A 14,627-nucleotide genomic window follows, 5' to 3' on the forward strand; every position below is an offset into this window, starting at 1 on the left:
GTGGCTGACTCGTTTGGGTCGGAAAAACCAGAATTGCAAGTCTCCATCCGATGCCCCCCATTGCAAAGTATTTTTTTTTTATTAATCGGAAGCCAAGGCAAAAGGTAAACACAATAGTAAATTTTGCAGCTTAAAAAAAAAAATAGCCGGCTCCTCCTCTTGGAGGGGCGGTCCTCGCCCAGCTCCACCACGTGGCTTCCTCTTGCAAACATTTTCACTCCTTTTTCCAGGTCGATTTTATTCAGGGGCGGGGCCAGGAGACGTCCCGGCTGTGTGTGTATGTGTGTGACACACGAGTTGCGACTCAAAAGGAGTTGGGGAGAAGGGGGGGGGGGGTGGAAAGAAAAAAGCGAGCCATTTTTTTCCCCCCAAGCCCGCCATACCAAGTTGCATCCCCTCCACCCTACTGATTTGACCAAACGGGGCACAATTTTCTCCCCACGCCCCCCCCCCCCCCCGCCAAGAGCTGCTTCCTCCGCTTTGCAGCCCACCCAGACTGAATGAGAAACTTTTCCTCGCCTCAGAGGGCGGTGGGAGGAATCTTTTGGGGAGGGGGGCTGCCTAGATCCCGGGGGGCTCTTTGCAAAGTTTCCGCACGCCCCGTGCGCGCTGCGCTCCTTTCCCACCCGGTGCATGTGAGATAATTTCTTCTCCCTCCCGCCTCCCTCCCTTTCTGACCGACCCGACGTTTGTGCAGAAAAGGCATCAGCCATGAACAAGCTCTACATTGGCAACCTCAACGAGAACGTGACTCCGGCCGACCTGGAAAAAGTCTTCAACGACCACAAGATCTCCTTCAGTGGCCAGTTCTTGGTGAAATCGGGCTACGCCTTTGTGGACTGCCCAGATGACCAGTGGGCCATGAAAGCCATCGAAACTTTTTCGGGTAAGCCAAACGGGTCTCTTTTCTTGTTGGCCACCAACGCCCCCCTCCCTTTTTGCAAATAAAAAGAGAGGGGGAGAGCAAAGCGCGACTCCTTTCCAGATTCTTCCAAAAAAGACACCCCCAATATATATATATATTTGGCAAAGGGTTGTAAAGATGCGTTCAGATCCCATTAGGCATGCTTCTTCCGCCCTGTTTTCTTTCTTTGGGTTATCAATGAAAGTTCACTTTCATTTCCTCTTCCCACCCTACACAACTGAGAATCCCCCCCCCCCCACACACACACAATTTGCTTCTCTTCTGCTTCTCGCCCCCTTTGGCCATCAGATCTTGGGCCTGCAACCCAGATCTAGAGAGGTGGGTGTCCTCCACGGCAAATTAATAAACAAGGCGTGGAGGCCTGGGATTTCCCATCTGCCTGCGTTTGGTGTGCCCTCTTCCTCTTTATGGGTTTGTTTTTAAAGGATCGGGGATGCCTCTGGAGAATCCCACTCAATGGCCCTTGCTGGGCTCTTACATTTGTGCAATAATACTCCGTGGGGTGAGATCCTCCTTTAAAGGCACTGCCAAGTCTTCTCCAAGCAATAGAAACAATTTTTTTTTCGAAACAGGAGGCTAGAAAGTCTGTTTGGCGGCCTTAGCAAACTCCTCCTGTTTGGATCCCCCCCTTCAGTAATGTAGAGATCATGGAAAGCGGGGGGGGGGGGGAGTTATTCTCATTTACTGAGGATCTAACAACCCATTCTCACACACCCCCTGGCCCATTTTTGTAAGACCTTGTGGGATTTCCCATGCAACCAAAATGCTTGGTTTTGTGGGACTCTTTGAGGGTGGTGATTTGGGGGGATGGGGAAAGGGGGCCCTAAAAGAGAAATGTGGCTGGAAGGGGAGCAGTTCTGGCCTCTGGCCATTTTGATTTTAATCCCCCCCCCCCCCCCCATGTGATGTGCATAATTTTCGTGGATGTCGCCATGCTGCTCAGAGAGAAGAAATTCAACAGCTATTCTGGAATCGACTTGTGCTATGAGCAAACCTGTTTGGTTCCTTGCTCAAAACGAACTCCACCTACATTAGATTTCTCCTCTTTTGTTAGTTTCACAGTCCTTCTAGTCAACTGGAGAGTTTGCCTTGATTTCCTTTTAAAACAAACAGTCAGGAAGACACAGAAAAACAAGCACACGGGTTGGGGGCGGGGTGGCGGTATGAAACCAAGAGGAGGCCTCGAAATGTTTTGGCTTTCTTTTGAGGGACCACATCTTTGTAGCACCCAAATGTGAAATCGGTGAAATCTCCTCAGACATGTGCTCCTGGACAAGGCTTGGTGCCTTCTATTGTGAACGAAAAACCCCCGTTTAAAAAAAGAAAGAAAGAAGGAAAATTAAATTAAGCAGTGTGATTTATTGATGAACTCCATCTGCAATGTAATAAACGTGAATTAAAATGGGAGGCGTTGAAGCAGTTAATTTGTGTATGAGAATGGTGTTCGGATTCTTTTATTACTTGTTTTTTTTAAAAAGACATTTGTGTTTTTAGGCAAAGTGGAACTGCTTGGAAAACATCTAGAGATTGAACATTCAGTACCTAAAAAGCAAAGGTAATCCAGTGGTTTATTTCTTTGAAATTTTATCTTGGTAAAAAGAAATGGCTAAAAAAGTGGGTTTTTTAAAACAAAGTCTCATGTTTGATAAGCTACGGGTAGGTCTTCAGAATATTTGAAGATCTCCCCAGCGGAATCAACTCTGGTGGCCTGCTTGTACATTTCTCAGTAAAGTTCCTTTGGAAGTTGTAACGTAGAAATCATTAGCTGTGTTCTGTGGTGTAATCAGTGAGAATTTGGTGGTAAGGAGGTTGTGTGTCCTGCATATTGTGAACCCATGTACTGTACAACTGTGTCTTCTTGAATAAGCTTTCAGGTGTGTGAGGGTTAAAAAAAATCCTTATCTTTCTTGCATTTTAATTTTCTTTCTAAAATCAACGGAGAAAGAAACTGTGAGCCCAAATTCTTGAAGTAGAAAAGAATGCGGTGTTGTTGTGTTTTGTTTGTTCCTGCTGCTGGAGGAAACGTTTTCAAACGATGCATTTTTGTGGAGAGGTTTTCCACCATGCTTTCAAGAAGAGTTGCCATATTTCATCTCTTTTTGGTCTTTGTTCAATATTTGTGTTGCCTGGATGCTGTTTGGCAGAGTTGAGTAGGCATGATGTAGCACCCTCCATTACAGAAAAGTTGAAATAACTCTTCAATCATGAGAAACCCAGGAACTAAGCACAACATTCACAACACCGTTCTACCAGAATTTAGTGTGAACACGTTTTTTCCAGCCTGTTTTGTAGAAAGAAGTTTTTAAAAATGGGGTAAAATGGAGCTGTTATTTGCTCTAGCTAAAAGCATTATCTCCCTGTGTGTCTGATAGATACAGCTCCTTCCCTTGTGTATGGGATTTCTTGAACTTTTCAGACTTTTGAAGCCAAATGTGCTGAGGGAGCCTAGAATATTTTTTTATGAATGGCTTCCTGCAGCTCCCTCTATGGATTGGAAAGATCCCAGAATCTATTAGATAATTTCTTTTTATTTGTAGCAACAGGCAGAGGTCTTATGTAATGACTGATCAATATGTTTTGCAACAGGGATTTGTAGAAATAGGTAGCAGAGGCTTTCAGTGACAATTGGGAGAAAGAAAATTGTTGTAAAGCTAATTCCATAACGAAACAAAGCATAATAAATACTGGGGGAGAGGGGGAGGGGATTGGTGGCTGGAGGGGGGAGGGAAAGAGGGACGGAATGAGTCTCATTTGCCCTCCTGGTTCCTTGAAAAATATTGTGTTGAATGTGGTGGGTTTTTCAGTGATTACCAAGTTTAGCTTCTTCCTAGGAAACTGATTATTCACTTAAACTTTGTGACTGTTTATGTGTGTAACTCAAGCCTATTGCAGTTAATTGTATAAACTAGAGAGATAAAACTAGGATGCTTAGGCAAAAATGCCTTTTTGGAGCAATCAAAATAACCAAACCTGTTCCCAGAACTTGTAATCCATCTAGTCTGTTCCATGTGTCTGCAACTTCTGTCTTCTTTATAGTTACGGAGGCCATGTTGGGAGTTTTTCAAAGTCTTCCTTAAAGGTTTTGAGATGACATCACTAGATGCATACCAAAGATTTTATTTGTAGATTCTCTGAACATACATTTTTAAAACCATGTTCTAAGCTTGTGTGGCGAAGTTACTTTAAATCCTTTTCCAAAGGAGATTTTTTTTTGGGGGGGGGGGTCATTTTTTTGCTTTGGATAGCAGGGAAGGCGAAGTTGAGTCTTTTTGGCAAGTTGTTAGAAGAAATCATAGTCAGTGTGTTCATGGTAGATCTTCCTCAACCTCTTTCTATTGTAAGTGTGAGATTGTGTTGGGTAGTATTTTGAACTGTGTGTGTTCCAGTCACAGGACTTGATTCTTCTATTGTTTTGCTTAAGCACAGTGAAAGAAATAGTTAATTAAATATGATTTGCAGACTCTCAGTAACATGTGGGTACCGAGAGGCACTACTGTGTCCTACTATGCCTGTGAAAGTTGTCATTTTATAAATAAAACACTGGGGATATTAATCTGTGTTCTTTTCAGATATTTTTTTTAAAAATCGCACTGAGCTTGTTTAATTTAAAAATAAAATAAATATGAAAACTGGCTCATTTGTTCAGCCTCACTAACCAGAAATTAAAAAGAGTGCCCAGCGAGATAGATGGTACTGTTTTTTTTAAAAAAAGAAATTGGATTCTGATGTCTTTGATATGGAATATTGACCATTCATAAACTGTCCTGCCATCTTTCTATTTGACTGGTTTAAATAAGAATCAAAACATATGCATAAAGTCCTGTAGAAGAACTAAGGGTTGAAGGGGGGGTGGGCAGATTTCTACCAGAACTGGGGAATGGTTTTAATATTTCACTTTGAAGTTCATTTTCTAGAAAGATCTGATTCCTACAGTATCTTTTTTAAAAATCATGTTTGAAGCTCAACAGCTAAACATTGACTTATGTCTTAGTTTCTTTCAACTGCCTTGCGTATATGAGTGGTTCTCTACTTCAGAAAATTGAATTGTGCACAAACAAATGATTTAATGGTAAGTGAGATGCCCTTTTTTTCTTTGGCTGTGGGCATTTTCTCCATTTACCTTAAGTAATCCCGTTGATTTCAAAGGAACTTACTTAGAAGGATCTCTGGTCTGATCTTACAATGTAGGAATGGGTAAACTGAGCAAACCAATACCTTGTATGTTTGGTGCAAGTGTTCCCAGTATACATTTATTTTTAGGGGACATAAGGAGAACTTACACTTATTTCTGTAAAAATCAGGGAAGGTCTTTGAGAAAAAAGGATTAATTGAAACACCTTCAAATATGTTTTAAAGGCTCAAGAATGTTTTAAGAAGTGTGGAGGGCAGGGGTGAGTTTTTTGAGACTGCAGAGATTGAAGTGAAGGGAATGGGTGGGGAAGGCAAACCTTGGATGGGTACGAAGGAGGGGAAAATTAAGTGAATCCATCAAGCAAACATTCCAAATATGAAGACTGGAAGTGACTAGTTTGGAGGGGAAGGAAGTTTTGTAACTGAGAAAACTGATTATACTTCACTGGCCCAAATCCCTGCAAATCAGGGGTTATCACATGTGAGGATATCCACAGGTCTAAGATTTGATTCCACAGATTTACCCCACTTGTTAATTATTAAGGGGGGGGAGTGTTTGGTACTCATTTCTGTTGGATTAGGATCACGTTGATTAAAGACATTTTGTGCAGTTAGCGTGTAGGTCAACATAGGTGCACATGTTTAGGATGCCCCTGTTAGAAACATTCATGGCTTTATAATGGTACCACATATTTTATCGCCCACGAAGCCAGCACACTAGTTGTGTCTTGTGGTCTGAGAGTTACTTAACAAATCTCCCTGTCCTGATTTCACAATTTCAGATGTGCTTGCCTTAGTGGCTCATAAATTGTGCTGCCGAGGTCATATCAAGTGCTCAAAGAGACCTGATGATAGATATGCATGTAGTGACGCTCTCAAGTTTTTGCACTATGTTGGTAAAAATGAGCCCCTAAAAAAACTTTAGAGGGAGAACTTTGACAATCCTCAGTATTGATTCCCCAGCAGAAAGTGTTTGGAACCAGCGTGGTGTTGTGGTTAAGAGCAGGTGCACTCTAATCGGGGGAACCGAGTTTGATTCTCTGTTTTGCCACTTGAGCTATGGAGGCTTATCTGGTGAACTAGATTAGCTTGTGCACTCCAACACATGCCAGCTGGGTGACTTTGGGCTAGTCACAGTTCTTCAGAGTTCTCTCAGTCCCACCCACCTCACCAGGTGTTTGTTGGGGGTGGGGTGGGGGAGGGAAATGAGATTGTAAGCCCCTCTGAGTCTCCTTACAGGAGAGAAAGAGGGGATATAAATCCAAACTACTACTCCTCCTCTTCTCCTCCTCCTTCTCCTCCTCCTGCAAAAAGGATGAGAAATTGGGATCATTCTAAAAACTCTCCTTAAATAGACTAGACCTATAATTGTGTTGTAATGGTTCTGCAAAAACCTTTGGTAGATTTGCTTGTTCCATGTTGCTTCCCCTTCTTTTTTGTACAGGCAATCAAAATAGCTTGTCTTGTGAACTTCTTAAGAGTATTAAGAGTAAACTTGTAAGAGAAACATAGTTGGCTTTGTTCAGGAGGCATCAAGAACTTTTGTAATAGCTGCATTCAAATCAAAACGCAGAACTGCAAGATCAGCGGAAAACTGTTCTCAGACAGATATAAGCCTGGAGGGTTGTTCCATCTTATCAACAATGACAAAAAGTCAAGTAGTGTCAATCAAACAGCCAGATTTCTGCAATCCTGTACATACTTACCTGGATGAGATAATAGGTGCACAGAATTGTGCTCCATTGCGTAGGATTTGGCAGGGAGAGTCATAAGGGGGATTACATCTAATGTGTACCGATACAGTGTAGAGCAAAGAGTTCTCCCCTGAACCAGAGGTCATCTTGTGGGTGTTTCCCATGTTGCCTTCGGGGAGGCAGGAAATTACATCTGACTTCCTCTTGGAAACCACTTGGGTTGTGTTTCTTTGGGATAAGACAAATGTCCACTGGAAGGTGGCACAGTTCTTTGAATGGTCTGGATTACTTGGAGACTCAGGATTGAGTTCCACCAGCTTTTCTGCTGGTGAAAAAAGAAGGAAGGGTTTGCTTGGACCACCTAAAAAGTCTATACTGGGGATCGTGGAACCTACATGAACAAAACCAAAGTGGGACCAGGGCTGTCGTAAAGACTGAACTAAAAAGCTGTGTGGCTCCCACTTAGAATCATAGAATCATAGAGTTGGAAGAGACCCCAAGGACCATCAAGCCCAACCCCCTGCCATGCAGGAACACACAATCAAAGCACTCCCGACATATGATCATCCAGCCTCTGTTCAAAAACCTCCGAAGAAGGAGACCCCCACCACTCTCCGAGGCAGCAAATTCCACTGTCGAAGAGCCGTGAAGGTCAGGAAGTTCTTCCTAATGTTTTGGTGGAATCTTCATTCCCCTCTAAACTAGTCTCTTCCAGTCTTGTATTCTTCTGGTCCCAGTTCTGAGCTGGAGAGACATTTTGTGGAAATCTTCCTACCTTTTTAGCATCTATCGATTTAAACCGATTAGAGGAATAATGGGCAATTGTAGATGGGTGGAATTTTACCGTTTTTGTTCTGGTTTTTAAAAAAGTTAATTTCTTTGCTAATATGAAGAAGAAAGATACGCGAGGGAATGAAAACAGAACTGTTTTGGGTTAGCGGTGAAACAAATTTGAAATAATAAATGACTTCCCCTCTTCGAAGAACCGCAGAATTACCCTTTCCCACTTGATATTTTCCAGAATTGTACGCTTTCGGGAAACAGGAGAAACGGTTGAAAAGTAGCGTGGATTCAGAGTTTGAAAATCCAAGAATCAAGACAGAATTAAACCTCAGTCCCATGTAGGTAGGACAGCGATAGCTAACAACAGTGCAAGATTAAATCCTTCAGAGCCCATTGAAGTCACTGTTTTAGAAGGGTGGAACTCTGCTCAAGATTGTATTGCTAGACACCCCATCTACTTGCTGGCTTCCTGCCCCATCCGAGGGGCCAGGGGGCTGGCTGCCGTCATGCTGGCCCGCCACTCCCATAGATGCTTTCCGGCTCTGTGGGGAAGCTTGCAAAGCAAAACAGCCTTCCTGAGCCTACATGGGGCACCATAAACCCCCTCCTCCTGCATAAAGTGGCGAATGACTGGGAGGAAGGTGGCAGGGGCGCTGGGATGCTGTCGCAGCGTCCGGTGTGCTGCATCCACTGGTGGATGGGGCCATTAATGAACTTATTTCCCTTGAAGAAGAAGGAGTCTGGATTTATACCCCTCCTTTCTGTCCTGTAAGGAGACTCAAGGTGTATTACAAGCTCCTTTCCCTTCCTCTCCCCACAACAGACACTTTGGGTGGCAGGTGGGACCGAGCGAGTTCCAAAGAACTATGACTAGCCCATGGTCACCCAGCAGGAAATGTAGGAGTGTGGAAACACATCTGGTTGACCAGATAAGCCTCTGCCACTCAGATGGAGGAGTGAGGAATCCAACCCAGTTCTCCAGATTAGAATCCACCTGCTCTTCACCGCTACAGCACACTGTTTTGCATTTATTAATGGAATGTATTATTATTTTAAGTCAGGTGTTGGTTAGGAAAAATTACAATTTCCTGCTATCCTGAGCGTCATAAGATCATTTGATTTAGAGGGGAATTGGATGTCAAGCTCTGAAAGTGCCACTTAAGTTGAAGCAGCCTTACTTTTTTCTGGAGATCAAGGTTCAAGTCCAGTAACACTTTAAAGATGAACAAGATAAAGCTTATACTCTGGAAATCTTTAGTCTTTAAGGTGCTAGTGGGGAAGGTAATGGCAAACCACCTTGTTAACATGGTCTGCCCAGTAAATGCTGTGATGTGACATCCGTGGGTCAGTTATGACCTTTACCTTGTTAAGGTGCTACTGGGTTCAGATCTGATTCTTCTGCTGTAGTCTAACGTGGCTACTCACCTGAAACTGAATTCTCTGCGGTTACCGATGAGGAAAGGATGGCATGATTCTGTGTAATCCTAAACTCAGCTATGGCTTTCTGTGGGTTCACTCTGATGGGGAGAGTTTTTGAAACACAAACGTTGTCTCTTGGTTGTAAATTGCTTTGAGCTTAACACCAAATTTAGCCAAATGGCTATTTGTAGTCTTACTTACAAGTCAGGAATGGGAGAAGGGGCCTGTGTAAAAGAAAGGAAGGAACCTCTGAAAATGAATCCTGCTTTCACGTCCTGCATGTGAGCTCCCAATGGCACCTGGTGGGCCACTGCGAGTAGCAGAGAGCTGGACTAGATGGACTCTGGTCTGATCCAGCTGGCTTTTTCTTATGTTCTTATGTTCTAAGGAAGCAGATATGGTAAGGTCAAAGCAATAATTTCAGTTCAACCTGGGGCAGTGGAATTTTTGCTCCTTTTTTGTTGAAGAGTTCATCCCATATCCCCATACTTTTGCAACCAGCTTCAGCTGTGATTTTCTGTGCAGAAAAAAAAAGGGGGGGGGGGCTTGCTATGTAGAAAATACTTTCCCCTGATGCCCCTTGGATCATAGAATCATAAGATCATAGAGTTGGAAGAGACCACAAGGGCCATCAAGTCCAACCCCCTGCAATGCAGAAACACAAAATCAAAGCACTCCTGACAGATGGCCATCCAGCCTCTCTTTAAAAACCTCCAAAGAAGGAAACTCCACCATACTCCGAGGCAGTGCATTCCACTGTCGAACTGCCCTTACTGTTAGGAAGTTCTTCCTGATGTTTAGGTGGAATCTCTTTTCCTTCACCATAAACCCATTACTCCTGGCTGGTCCTAGTCTCTGGAGCAGCAGAAAACAAGCTTGCTCCCTCACCAACATGACATCCCTTCAAATATCTAATGTGCCATTCTTGTTCGGGTCTTGGTAGAGTGTGCCATTTTCTGGATCTTTAAGGTCCTCAAGAAGTAACCAGTGTGAAATAGATAGGGATGCCACTTTTGGAGCCTGGAAATTTCAGATTTTTAGTCCTTGTTTTCAATACATCTTCTGCGATATTGAATGAAATAATTCCAGGTGGAGAGTAAAACATCATAGACAAAAAAGCAGTAAATATTTCCTCCTTCTTTCCATTAAAGCAAGACTGTAACAGCCCTACGATTCTGTGGAATTAATAATATGTATTTATGTGAATCTCCATTTTTCTCTTTAAATTATAAAAGTTAACAGGACACCTGTGGATCTCCCAGAAAAAGCAGTTTGTTTGATGCCTAAAAATCTTAACTTTTTAAAAAACCTGAATGAATGTTGCTACTGTACTTAAAGTACTGCTCAGAAAGGTTTGCTTACACACGATACAAAGTGTTAAAACACAACAATTTACACTAGGAATCTGCACCTGGGGTTCTCTGTTTTTTCAGTCTGAATACCTCAGCCAAAATTTTTGCTATCTCCAAAGAAATCCTGCCGCTTTAACCTTCTAGCAGAAAGTAAACACAGAACTGAGCTGAGCTTCCTGTCAGGTTTGACAACAGGGGAAAAATCCTTAACTGGTGCTCATGATGGTACAACTTACAGTCTAAAAGAAGAAGAACAGTTTGGATTTATACCCCATCTTTCTCTCCTGTAAAGAGACTGTAGGTGGCTTACAAGCTCCTTTCCCTTCCTCTCCCCACAACAGACACCTGGTGAGATAGGTGGGGTTGAGAGAGTTCTGAAGAACTGTGACTAGCCCAAGGTCACCCAGCAGGAATGTAGGAGTGCGGAAACACATCTGGTACACAAGATAAGTCTCCGCCATTCAGATGCAGGAGTGGGGAATAAAACCAGTTCTCCAGATTCGAATCTACCTGTTCTTAACCACTATACTACACTGGCTAAAATTATGTGTTGAAGAGTTTCCGTGTCCTGAGAATTAATGGGGCACACTCTAAGTGAGAAAGGAACACCTTTGAACTTACCTCTCAAGTATTCAGAAGCGAATACATTTCACCTTGCTTTTGTAAAAAGCCTACGATCATGCGGAACAGACGAGCTCTTTAAATAATTAGCGCAATGATAGAGTGCTGAAGAGTCTATATCAGGGGTAGGGAACCTGCGGCTCTCCAGATGTTCAGGAACTACAATTCCCATCAGCCTCTGTCAGCATGGCCAATTGGCCATGCTGACAGAGGCTGATGGGAATTGTAGTTCCTGAACATCTGGAGAGCCGCAGGTTCCCTACCCCTGGTCTATATAAAAGAAAGGCGGGGAGCAAACTGCATGGGAACGGGACCAAATATCTGCTAATGGATCCCCCCAGTCTCTGCTCTAGTGATTGAAGAGCTAGGTCATACCAACTGATATTAAGGTGAACTTTTTTTTGGAAGGCCAAGGTGAGGTGAGAGTGGTTTTGCATGTGAGGGAATCCTGCAGTCATCTCTCATGCTTCTGTGGCGTATCAGAAGAATTTTGTGAAGAGTACCTCTTCTTTTGGGCGGAATCCTTCATAACATTTTCCCCTTTAAAACAGGTGAGATTCTTGAAGGCTTTAAACAAGTGTGTTAAATCGTACGCTGCCAGTTTGTTAAATCGTACGCTGGTCTCATGATTCACTGGGTCTAGATTCCCTCTAGAACCATGGTGGCGAACCTTTGGCACTCCAGATGTTATGGAGTACAATTCCCATCAGCCCCTGCCAGCATGGCCAATTGGTTCGCCACCACTGCTCTAGAACAGGGGTCTGCAACCTGCGGCTCTCCAGATGTTCATGGACTACAATTCCCATCAGCCCTTGCCAGCTTGGCCAATTGCAGACCCCTGCTCTAGAAGTTCTACGATTCAGCCAGATCCACAATCCAGTTAACTAATACTACAATTTAAACCTGTTTATTACTTCTGCTGTCAGAAACATTCAGAGGAAGTTAGTCTTGTCGGACCTTATTTAAATCTATGGGATTTAAACCCACAGTTAAGCACTTAAGTGGACTTAATAAGGCCCAATGGTTTTAGGGGATTGAGGCATACCTTTGTCTGGATTGCAGTTAAGTATGGAGTCACAGAAGGTATTTTTTCTGGGTTGCAAATCCACAATAACTTAATTTTTCTTGTAGTTTTTTTCGTCTGGATCTTTCAACTAATTCAGTGCATGTGTGTGGCAAAAGCATCACACAGGCCGAGTATCACTCTTTTCAACAAGCAACAGTCAACATGCAAATGACCTTACAAAGTCTGGAGCAGCATGGATTCTTGGTGGATCACTCCGCATATTAATTACATCTGGTTCAATCCGAGGAACACCTAGAACAATGATTGACACCATGAAGGGGGCACTGTTTATGACAGACCAGAAGGCTCAAAAGATCAGGGGCATGGTTTGGCTGCTAATTAAAAGAAGAAGAAGAGTTTGGATTTATATCCCATGTTTCTCTCCTATAAGAAGTCTCAAAGGGGCTTACAAGTTCCTTTCCCTTCCTCTCCCCACAACAGACACCTTGTGAGGTCGGTGGGGCTGAGAGAGCTCCAAAGAAGTGTGACTAGCTAGCCCAAGGTCACCTAGCCGGCATGTGTTGAAGTGCACAAACTAATCTGGTTCACCAGATAATCCTCCACAGCTCAAGTGGCAGAGCGGGGAATCAAACCTGGTTCCCCAGATTAGCAAGCACCTGCTCTTAACCACCACAACCAGCAGAACTTTGTCTTGATGGGCCTTGTAGTTGGCTCATATCCAATTTGGCTGCACTTCAGTGGGGTCGGGACTACTCCTGACCCTTGCAACAGTTCCTTCAATCATACCAATATCAAATTTTTCACAAGATGGACCAGTCACTAATGGTTCCAGCGCTGGTCAGGAGCCACCTGCTCTGGTGGCTTAGGTTGAAGGACATCAAGCAGGGCAAGCAGTTCTACCTTCCCAACTACAACAGATGCAAGTCTAACTGGTCGGGGTGCTGTGATGGAAGAAATTCTTCTTCCTCCTCCATGTGGATTGAGAGAGTTCTGAGAGAACTATGACCAACCCAAGGTCATCCAGCAGACTTCAAATGAAGGAGCTGATTCTGCAGATCAGAATGTGCTGCTTTAAACCACTGTATCACGCTGGCTCTGATATCGTTAATATTGATTAGAATCCACCTGCTCCTAACCACGACACCACACTGGCTCTTTAGCCAGGTCTTGCGTATCTTGGGTGAGGTGAGGGGCTTTGCTCTTTACCTTCTCCTCAGCATGAGGCACATTAGCTCAGGCAAGAGAGTGAGTTTGCCAAGGTGAAAAAAAGCAATGTGTGCCACACTGGGGAATGGTACTCAGAAGGACCCTGGGTAACTCCCAAGTCACTGAGTAAGTCTTAAAGTCCTAGGCTCACTATTGTAATGACAGTATGGGGCCCAACTTGGAATTTGAACTTTTACATAGTTAGAATCATAGAGTTCGAAGAGACCCCAAGGGCCATCAAGTCCAACTCCCTGCAATGTAGGAACACACAAGCAAATCACTAAAAATACATACTATATTTTCTGTAAGGTTCTTCGTTATATTTGAATGCAGTCACTGAGTAATCAGGCATAGGAGCTTCCTGTTAATTATGAAAAAAGAAATTCTTTGGGCTCGACTGTGGATCAAACAGCGCTATGCTGAAATGAGGTTTTAAGGTGACGCTAGACACCTATTTTATTTTACTCATAAGCATGGATGCCATTTAAAACTCGCATCTCACGCATAAACATCAAGCACTGTTCCCATATTACAGTGGATTCACACCCATCTCGCCAGTATATGCATGCATCTGTTGGGAAGAAAGAGCCACCTTGTGTTCACTTCACACATCAAACTGGTGAGCAGTACTTAGAATCATAGAGTTGGAAGAGACCCCAAGGGCCATCAAGTCCAACCCCCTGCAATGCAGGAACACACAATCAAAGCACTCCCCACAGATGGCCATCCGGCCTCTCTTTAAAGACCTCCAAAGAAGCAGACTCCACCACTCTCCCAGGTAGTGAATTCCATTATTGAACAGCCCTGACGGTCAGGAAATTCTTCCTCATGTTTAGTTGGAATGTCTTTTCCTTCACTTTGATCCCATGACTCCTGGTCCTAGTCTCTGGAGCAGCAGAACACAAGCTTGCTCCCTCACCAACATGACATCCCTTCAAAGATCTAAACACGGCTATCATGTCACCTCTTCACCTGCTCTTCGCCAAACTAAACATCCCCAGCTCCCTAAGTCTCTCCTCACAGGGCATGGATTCCAGACCTTTTACCATTTTGGTTCCCCTCCTCTGGATCCATACTTGGATTAATGAGGGGTTTAATTACACAGTGAACTATACATGCAGTGAACATAACACGGACATTTCTCAACACACAAAATAAAATCAAGTGTACACTATAGATAAATTATATGTGTGCTCACTTATGAATAGGGCTTGTGTGTACAGTGTACACTTGATTTTTCTTTATATAAGTATTCAGCAATTCTCATGTTTCATTCAACACATGCAACAATGTGATTTACACCAAGTACTGGTCCCCAGTTTCATTTGTTAAAAAAAGCAAATCAGCTGTTTCTCACATGTAGAATCATAAAATCTTTGGCTCATTCCGCACACGCAGAATAATGCACTTTCAAACTGCTTTCAGTGCTCTTTGAAGCTGTGTGGAATGGCAAAATCCACTTGCAAACA

General features: G+C 43.4%; 1 protein-coding gene across 1 annotated transcript in view; it reads left to right on the plus strand.

The window, feature by feature from the left end:
- The first annotated feature begins 273 nt into the window (after positions 1 to 273).
- The window catches only part of IGF2BP1 (insulin like growth factor 2 mRNA binding protein 1), a 76,483-nt gene continuing 62,129 nt past the window's right edge, over positions 274 to 14,627 (plus strand). Inside the window, exons 1-2 of the mRNA XM_048518130.1 lie at positions 274 to 886; positions 2,420 to 2,480. Coding sequence (XP_048374087.1) covers positions 712 to 886; positions 2,420 to 2,480 — 236 coding nt within the window. The 5' untranslated portion in view covers positions 274 to 711. The remainder of the gene's footprint in view (positions 887 to 2,419; positions 2,481 to 14,627) is intronic.

Source organism: Sphaerodactylus townsendi, linkage group LG15 (assembly GCF_021028975.2).
Source record: "Sphaerodactylus townsendi isolate TG3544 linkage group LG15, MPM_Stown_v2.3, whole genome shotgun sequence".
NCBI lineage: Eukaryota > Metazoa > Chordata > Lepidosauria > Squamata > Sphaerodactylidae > Sphaerodactylus > Sphaerodactylus townsendi.